General features: G+C 37.2%; 1 protein-coding gene across 1 annotated transcript; it reads left to right on the forward strand.

Annotated features, from left to right (window-relative positions):
- Positions 1-513: 513 nt before the first annotated feature.
- Positions 514-9,174, forward strand: hp1bp3 (heterochromatin protein 1, binding protein 3). Its single transcript, XM_079845302.1, has 12 exons — positions 514-618; positions 1,289-1,366; positions 1,603-1,849; positions 1,959-2,094; positions 2,974-3,120; positions 3,252-3,293; positions 3,431-3,579; positions 5,113-5,203; positions 5,282-5,441; positions 5,693-5,804; positions 7,420-7,584; positions 7,718-9,174. Exons 1-12 carry the CDS (start codon positions 528-530, stop codon positions 8,067-8,069), a joined length of 1,770 nt encoding a protein of 589 aa, XP_079701428.1. The 5' UTR covers positions 514-527; the 3' UTR covers positions 8,070-9,174.
- Positions 9,175-9,873: the final 699 nt, after the last annotated feature.

The following is a 9,873-nucleotide window of genomic DNA, read 5'->3' on the forward strand; positions in this document are numbered from 1 at the left end:
GTACTCCCCTAGTAACAGCTCTGTACCTTGTGTTCATATCCAAAACACCATTGTATTATGTTACAAAAACATGGTCCTGTTTTATATTAATTCTAGATGTGTTTCAATATGTTTGTTTTATTGTATAAAGTAGTAGCCTACTACTACTTGTACTACGACCATTCAATAAATAAATATCGCTAGATTATAATAATAATAATATAAAACGGAAGTCATTTCAAAAGTTTCAGTTAATGCATCAGATCACGTGGAAAATGCTGCCATCTTGTGGTGAAATATAAATGTTTTAATTCGCAAACAACAAAGAAGCTATACACAAAACCGACATTTCATTTACTAGCTTGTTTTTATATAGGCCTACATACATTTTTATATACATAAATATAAATATTAATTATATAGGGCTAAATAATACCCATTTTTGGCAAAGTACAAAAAAATTAAATAAAGTAAGGTCATCTCGCCGCTTTAGCTCACAATGGACCTGGTACTGGCACGCGCACGCATGCGTCAACACGTACGTCCCTATGCGTACGCAGCCGGGGGGAGGGGCGCGTAAACAGAGAATTCCAAAAAGGAAGGGAGTGTTTCTTTCAACTGATAAACCAGTACATCAAGGTATGCATTAAAAAGCTCATTCTGAAATTGTGCATTCTTAGTTTGCAAACTAATGTATACCTTATGCAGGCGCGTGTGTTTTATTTATTCTTTTGAATCTGCAGCCTCGTGCATTTACCATTTTCAGCTCAACGCAGCGCCATTACTGTAACGTACAAGGCAAAATGGACAAAATGGCCATTTTCGATTATATTGTGTTTTACATGCAGTTTAGTTCCCGTGCATTGGTCAAACGTGTGCAGGTGTAGCTCCAGGCACGTTATTCGCAACATATACCAATACAGACTTTATATGGAGCAAATAAACAATGGGATTGTTGCTCCTTTCTTGTTAATTTGCTGTGCCTTTATGGCCAGCGCGTTCGTCTTTGCACGAGCTTCTCTTTGCTGAGCAGAGGTCATGGACGAACATCTCAGGTGTCCAAAACAGTGCTTACAATTCCTGTAATTTTGTAAATAAATCTTTGCAATTTCCACAATGTAGTGCATTACAACCTTTTAAACAATGCTACATGTTTTTATTGGATTCCCAGTTCAGATGCATTTCATATATTCAAATATATATATATATATATATATATATATATATATATATATATATATATATATATATATATATATATATATATATTTTACACACACATACTAATAAAGTATTTATTCATTGGCAGGTAAAATCATGCCCATTCGCCGATCAGCTGCAGCCCCACCCAAAGAGGATGCAACCCCTGCAAATGCCCCTGAGGGAGGTACGTACTGCCCCTTGCATGGCACATCGGTCATAGAAGGAACAATTCACCCACTAATACAAAAAATTCAGTTCGTATACACTGAAATAATACTAAAACAAGCTACTAGGCACCGGAAATCCTCCCCTCTTCACACAAAGTTAACTCACAACTTTAAACGAGTTTATCAAATAATGCACAAGTGGTATTGCTTTTTAACGCGTCTTTGATTGAACATTGTGTTTTCTATCCCACAGATACTCCCGCCGAAGGGTCTGCACCTGTAGGTGAGAAGGAGAAAGAGAAAGATTCGGCGCCTGCTGAACCTGCAACCACGGAGGACAAGAAAGCAGGAGGGGATGAGGAGGAGGAGGCGACCGCTGATGGGGAAGAACAGGTCAAAGATGAAGGAGAGACGCCCGATGAGGGAGAGAAAACTGAAGAAGCAGCCGCTGAACAAGGAAAGAGCAAGAAGAAAAAAGTCAAGGATGTTGTAGCTAAAATGTAAGTCTGGCTGATCTAAATTGATCCTTTAAGCATTAGATCACTCTTTTTGTTTCAAATAAAAGTGGCTTATTAAGCATTTTCTGTATCTGTTTGCTCAATGTTGCAGTGACAAGGAAGGAGATGACAAAGGGAAAAAGGTGAAAAAGAAGATTCCTGCTTGGGCGACCATTTCTGCCAACAAACTGGCTTCGGCCTCTCTTTCCCAGCCCAAAGTTGAAGAAATCCTCCTAGAAGCAATTGAGGTCTGGTTCAAAATTGAGCAAAATCTATTCAGTGTTTGATTGTCATTTGACACTTTTAAGTATGTTTTTTACCCACTCATTTTTTAGAATTACTGGATACTATCAAACATTTTACTTGTTAAAATGTCTATAGTGCTGCAGTGATAATGTAAGCAAGTTCGCATCACCCTGGTTCCCTCGACTCAAAGCCAATGGGATTTTTCCACTGGCTTTTAGATTATTGCAGAAAAAAAACTCTTGACCAACAAAAGTTTATGATTCTTACACGTCGTGTTCATGATTTATCTTCACAAATGAACACGGCTTGTATGCATTTTGAAGCCTAAATACAATCGGCAGAAGTAAAAAGCTAAAGTTAGGCTATAAATAAGTGACACTGCTATTGCATGACTTCAATGTCACCACCAAGCTTTCGTTGAAAGAGCGCGATTATAAACACAATGAGGCTATTAAAGGGATAGTTCACTCAAAAATGAAAATTCTGTCATTATTTGCTCACCCTCATGTCGCTCCAAACCCGTAAGACCTTTGTTCATCTTTGGAACACAAATGAAGAACTTTTTGATGAAATCTGAGAGCTTTTCCTCCATTGACAGCTACGCAACTACCACTTTGACGCTTCAAAAAGTTCATAAAGAGATCGTAAAACTAATCCATATGTGGTTTAGTCCAAATTTTCTGAAGAGACTCGATCGCTTTATATGATGAACAGATTGAATTTAGGCTTTAGGAAGTTATTTTGATGAAAGATTATGAGGGCACTGTTTCTAACTCGGGGTTAGGACTCATTCCTGCAGCACTACATTCTTTGGAAATCTAAGATGATAACGGGTCTAAAAATTGTTGTCTCATATGTGCATCTGTACAATCTACCTACAGAGCTGCAAAGAGCGGAGTGGTGCCTCTTCCATTACCATTATGAAATACGTCATGAAGAAGTATCCGTCTGTGGAAATGGACAAAAAGACCAAAAACCTCTACAAGAGAGCCCTGAAGCGATTGGTTGAGAAGGGCACCGTCAAACAGGTGATTTTTGCAATTTAATACATGTATATTTCTTGTTTTATATATATATTATACATAAATGCATACATGCATACATACATACATACATACAGTAAATCAAGTCATCATTGTCTTGTCTTCTTTACCCACAGCTGAAGGGCAAAGGCTTCTCCGGAAGTTTCGCCATTGGGAAGGTAATCAAACGTAGTTTGTTTATTGTCTTTGCATTGATGTAAGGCTGTTTAAATGTGTTAATTAGTCGAACATTGTTGAGGTTTTTTTTATGGTTCGTAATTATTTAATCTTTCATTTTGTCAATGTCATTATGTAGAAAACGGCTGCATCTGCAGGGACGAAGGAAACGCTGGGCGAGTCTCTGCCTCTGATCATCACCCGCCTCTGTGAACCCAAGGAGGCTTCCTACATCCTTATCAAGAAGTACCTGGAGCAATACTTCCCACAACTCAATGTGGAGAACAGGTCATTTTTGACTCTATCCTATAACTACACTACAGTTTGAAACTGAAAGAATTTACTTAAAGCTGCTGTCCGTAACTTTTTCTCAGAGCGGAAGTCGTCATAGTTGGGTTAAATATTATAGTTGTGAATGAGAGAACACATTAAATATTTTTTTGTGTGCCCATTTGCTCAAATGGCAAAAGGAAAAACGCCACAATAGTGATTTTCACAACTTTCAAAAAGAGGGAAAAAATAGAGTGAGTAATTAATAACGGCAGTAAAAAGAGAGAAATATGTTCATTTTTACCATCACTCTCATAGACACCCTCATAGCAGTGGTAACTTTTTTATTGTAATGTGATGCAAAAGTAATAAAATACAAAGTATAAGTGTTATAAATGTACATATATAATTTTAAAGAAAAAAAAACTAAACGTTGCAGGATTTACGATAATGATGACCGTTAAAACGCATCATCACAATCTGTGAAAAGGGTCTATTGTTCACTCAAAAATGAAAATTACCCATCATTTACTCACTCTCAAGCCATTTTAGTTCTGTATGACTTATTTTTCAGCCAAACACAGTTATATTAAAAATAGCCTGGCTCTTCCAAGCTTTAAAAGGGGAAGCAAGTTTTTGAAGCCCAAAAAAGCACATCCATCCATCATAAAAGTAATCCATACAACTAGGGTTAATAAAGGCCTTCTGAAGCGAAGCCATGCGTTTTTGTAAGAATGTTTAACTTTATAAAATACAATCACTGGCTTCCGGACTTCAGTTACGCCAGTGATTGTAGTTTATAAAGTTATTAATATGAATATTTTTCTTACAAAAACGCTTCGCTTCAGAAGGCCTTTATTAACCCACTGGAGTGGGTTACTTTTATGATGGATAGATGTGCTTTTTTGGGCTTCAAAATCTAAGGTACTATTCACTCCCATTATAAAGCTTGGAAGAGCCTGGATGTTTCTTAATATAACTGATTGTATTTGTCTGAAAGAAGTAAGTCATGTACACCTAGGATAGCTTGAGGATGAGTAAATTATGGGATAATTTTTTTTTGAGTGAACTGTCCATTTAACATTGGGAATGGAATACTAGCGTTCAGAATTTTGCGGTTTTCGGTAATCTCTTCTGCTCATCAAGGCTGCATTTATTAGATCAAAAATGCATTACAAAAGTTACGTTGTGAAATATTACAATTTAAAACAACTGTTTTCTATTTTATTTTAAAATGTAATTTATTCCTGCTCAAGAAACATTACTACTTATTCTCAATGTTGATTATATATTTTTGTGGAAACCGCGATAAAGACAAATTCAGGATTCTTTGATAAATAAAAAGTTCAAAAGAACAGTATTTATTTGAAATAGAAAAGTTGTGACATTGTCTTTTGAGTAATTGTATGCATCACTTCTGATTAAAAGTGCTATTCCATACTTGCAGAACTGTACATAGTATACCATTAGAAATGAGTTGCAGATTGAAGTTGTGTATGTACATTTTGCCTGAAGAATTGTTAATGAAGGGTTGTTGTGTAAATCTCACAGGCCTGACGTGTTGAAGAACTGCCTGCAGAGATCTGTGGAAAAGGGCTACTTGGAGCAGATCACTGGCAAGGGAGCCTCTGGAACATTCCAGGTTAGTTACCCTTCTGAATCGCTCGACAATCTGAATCTGCAAGAAGGTTTAATGAGAATCTGCCTTTGTGTTCGACAGTTGAAGAAAGCTGGGAATAAGGTTCTCATGGGTGGCGGACTGCTGGAAGATGCTGTAGTGGCCGCCATCACAGCCATGAATGAGCCCAAGACCTGCAGCATCACCATACTGCGCAAATTCCTGATGGAGAAACAGGACCAGAAGAACGTCTCTTTAGTCGGTACGGTACACTAACTCCTCACTTATCACAGCCCTGGGCGTGTTTGCTCTCTGAGGACTGAATTTAGTTTGCTTTTGTTTTGGGGTTGCTTCTAATTGTTATTCTCAAGTGAGTTATTAATAAGAACGCTGGTACAGAAATTGGTTTCTTGATCGGGTTATATTTACAGCCACCCTTCATATATCTCTGTATTTGCTGTTACTTAATATGCTAGGCTGATTTTTAATGAATGTATTCTGTCTGATTGCCAGTGCCAAACCTAAAGAGAACTTTGCAGAAGTGTAAAATGATGGGATGGATGGAGCAGATTTCTGGTCATGGACTCAGTGGGTCGTACCAACTAAGCTATCCATTTTACCCAAGGTAAGTTCAGCTCACCGTAAGCCAGTGTTGTTATTTTTAACTAAATTGAAAACTATTTAAAATTGAATTGATTGAAATAATGCTGAAATATCATATGAAAAAAATAAACTTGCATGTAAATTAAAAAAGTTTTCTTGGCAACTAGCTAAAATATAAGTACTAAAAATACTAAAACTAACTTAAAAACTAAAAGCCTAAAAGAAAATAAACTAATGCAAATGTCAAAAGATCATAAAATTACTGAAATTAAAAAAAATAAAAGGATAACTGAAAATATACAAATAAAAGCTAATTCAAAATATGAATAAATGCTATAATAGTATATAAATAATATTTAAATATACAAAATAATTTTTAACTTTTTACACTTAAATTCTTAATGCATGTGAATCTTTAAAGGGTTAGTTCGCCAAAACATTTTAATTATCCCATAATTTACTCACCCTCAAGCCATCCTAGGTATACATGTCTTTTTTCCTTCAGCCTAACACAATTGGAGTTATATAAAACAAATATCCTGGTTATTAGATTTATAATGGGAGTGAATGGTACCGAATATTTTGAAGTTCAAAAAAGCACATCGATCCATCATAAAAGTAATCCACACAGCACCGGGGGGTTAATAAACGCCTTCTGAAGGGAAGCGATGCGTTTTTGTTAGAAAAATATCCATAGTTATAACTTTATAAACTATAATCACTGGCGTCCGGCAATGGGCGTACGCGACTCTAGTTCCTGCGGAAGAATGACCTCTGACCTGTAGGAGTAGCATGAGCTTAGGTGAGAGTAGACGCCTCTTCACCCAAAAATGTATTTGAATGTTAATGGTTTTTAATTTAATTTGAATGGGCAGGGGTGGGCTAAGCAAAAAATGTCTGCCTTGCCCACCCAATCAGAATTTAGGAACTGATAGTGTTCATCTTTTTTTATTCGTGATTAAAAACAATCCGAGGTGGGCTCTGTGTTGAAGGGCTGTCATGCCCCAAACAATCACAAAAATAACAGCAGAAATGTATTAATCACACGATTCAGTCTGTAATCGAAAAGCAGAGGCTAACAATCACACGAGGGGAATGGGCACAAATATTTGTGTGCTAGTTGTATTAGTGAATATGTATCTTGTAAATGTTAATATGCAGCTCTGATTTGATTTTTTTTATTCACGCCAAATTGAAATTGGCTATAAAAATAAATAAAAATTGCTCATTTAAGAACGTGCATTTATTGCATGGACAGAGCTAGAACATTTAAAATGCATAGTGCATAGCCCCTAAAAAAATACGGATAGTTGACCAAAAATTTTTTTTTTATTATGTAATAATTTACTCACTCTCATGTCGTTCCAAACTTAAATGACTTTCTGTCTTCTGCAAAGCGTAAAAGAAGATATTTTTACAAAACCATTTTGTATGGTCAAGAAAATCTGTGACCATATTGTTTGTTCAACAAAAGAAGAAAAGTCATACAGGTTTGGAACAACATGAGGGAGCTACCCCTTTAACTCTTAGCAATTTAGCCCCAATATAAATGAGATAAACTTGCTGAGTTGATGAGTTGCAAATCAATGTTTTTTTCTACTTAAATTGACAAATTGTCTGTCGCTCCTCCTCTGCAGCCCAGCGGTTCTGTTTCCAGAAATGATGGAAAAACTCAAACAGAAGGAGGGACAGAAGCTCAAACGCAAGAGAAGTGACGAGTCTGATGAAGAATCCGAAGACGAGTCGGAGGAGGAATCTGAAGAGGAAGAATCGGACGAGGATGAGCCTCCACGAAGAAAGAGGTGAAGTACATTACATAATCGCACTTTGCAATTGGCGGAAGAGAAAACGGGCAAAAAAAATCCCAGACCAGAATATCAGAGACATTTAACGTGGGCTGTGTCAAGGCTAAACATGCTTTTTATTTGTCCATAGGAACCAGCGTGCGAACCGCAAACCTGTGTCCAAAGCTCGTCCAAATAAGAGGGCTAAACCAGTCAGCCGAAAACCTCCTCCCGCAAAGAGATCAGTTGCGTCTGCCAAGAAAGCCCCTCCACCAGCCAAGAAACCTGCCGCTGCGAGCAAAGCGGCGCCTAAAAAGGCACCCGCGCCTGTTAAAGCCACACCAGTCAAGAAAGCTGCCCCGACCAGCAAACCTAAAACACCGATAGCCAAAAAGATGACAAGCAGGGGGTCCAAACGGCCGTCGCCCAAGGCAGCTAAGAAGGAGGAATCCGCTGTGAAGGCTAAACCTGCCGCCCGCAAGTCGCTCAGATCCCGGAAATGAGTCCCACGCTTGCCGACCGCTGAAAAGATCAACTGTAGCTCTGTAGACTGCAGTGATGGCTATTTTCTCCTCTTATTTTTGTAGAAACTTCTATGTTCTCCTTATCTTGGGGCCTCTGATGAATATAGGACCTCTTCAAATACAGGCATTTTATGTTCAATATTCTTAAATTACAGGTAAACACGTAGAGTAGAAACGCTACTGTTTTTGTTGTTTGACGCTCATTCAGGTCACCATTATGAGAGTGTGAAGAAGCTGTTGCTTCAGTTGTGCTTCAACAAAAAAAATCAAATATTTAAAGTAGTCAATATTTCTGTAGAGGCAAGCATTTCAGTTCTTCAGTTGCCTTTTCCTCATCAGTGTTCAAGAAACCTCTCTTTGTAAGTTTTATTTTGATTTTTTTTTTTTCATGTTTTGTGAAATTAGGTCTTTAGCTACTATTGTAATCAAACAAGAGTTTTGTTGATGTTGGTTCCTTCGTGTAAGTCAAAGTAAAGAACGATTATCGATGCCTAGTTTAACAGTTTACCTGAATGCAAAATTGGATTTATTAAGATGCATTAAAGAAACGTTGGCATCCATATCCATGACTGTCTTTTTGTTCTGTATAGTCTATGAAGGAGAATATAAGTTGAAAAGATTTTCCAAGCAGATGTTTAAAACATTCAACATACTATTAACCAGGTCATACTCTTGTGTGTTAGTTTATCAGGGGGGGTTAGATGTAATTTTATGAGCATTGCTTACCTTACCCTGCATGCATGTAACTGATATCATTTTTCTGTAGTCCTTAATAAAGTGACTATATTTGTACTTCATTATTTGGCCATTGTTTTGTTTGGGTGCTTTGATTTGATACTCGGTGAAGAACCAGTAATTTAAAGGGGTTGCCAAATGATTCAACACATGGTGTGTGTCGTCATCATCACAGCTGCATCTCTGTCAATGTAACATTCACAGTGGCAAATTCTTCTCCTTGTTCTAACATGCAAACTAGTTTAGACGAGAACTCATGCTTTAATTCTGTATACTAAGCATTGAAATTTTGAAATACAGACTCCAGTACCCCCTGTATAAAAATAAACTATTTTTCTCCATAACTCTTTATGATGACTTGTATTTAAAAACATTAACTACATTACGTAGGCCTAACACTTAACATGTTTGTTAGAAAATTAATAATTTAGAAATGTCAAAAATTATATATTATATATATTTTTCCCATAGATACACTGATGCAATTCCTGAAAAAGGAAACTTTCATTTTCTGATGACATGTCCGCTTTGATTAACAAATCGTTATGTTCAGACGACCAAACAAATCACATTCTGCACTACACAACTCTATATAAAGTACATTGGTTCTTGCTGAAGCTCAAACGTGATGCGTAACACAAGAATGAACCTCATTGGTTCTTGCAGAAGCTCAAACGTGATGCGTAACACGAGAATGAACCTCATTGGTTCTTGCAGAAGCTCAAACGTGATGCGTAACACGAGAATGAACCTCATTGGTTCTTGCAGAAGCTCAAACGTGATGCGTAACACAAGAATGAACCTCATTGGTTCTTGCAGAAGCTCAAATGTGATGCGTAACACGAGAATGAACCTCATTGGTTCTTGCGTAAGCTCAAACGTGATGCGTAACACGAGAATGAACCTCATTGGTTCTTGCGGAAGCTCAAACGTGATGCGTAACAAGAATGAACCTCATTGGTTCTTGCTGAAGCTCAAACGTGATGCGTAACACGAGAATGAACCTCATTGGTTCTTGCGGAAGCACAAACGTAATGCGTAACACAAG

This window comes from Gobio gobio (genome assembly GCF_949357685.1).
Source record: "Gobio gobio genome assembly, chromosome: 19".
Classification (NCBI taxonomy): Eukaryota; Metazoa; Chordata; class Actinopteri; order Cypriniformes; family Gobionidae; genus Gobio; species Gobio gobio.

Bases quoted from the DNA above. Each gene is read 5' to 3' on its own strand.
- hp1bp3 (XM_079845302.1), top strand. From the start codon at position 528: ATGCGTACGCAGCCGGGGGGAGGGGCGCGTAAACAGAGAATTCCAAAA. The intron at 3,121-3,251 runs GTGATTTTTGCA...CTTTACCCACAG, and splicing joins AGAAGGGCACCGTCAAACAG to CTGAAGGGCAAAGGCTTCTC. The intron at 3,294-3,430 runs GTAATCAAACGT...GTCATTATGTAG, and splicing joins GAAGTTTCGCCATTGGGAAG to AAAACGGCTGCATCTGCAGG.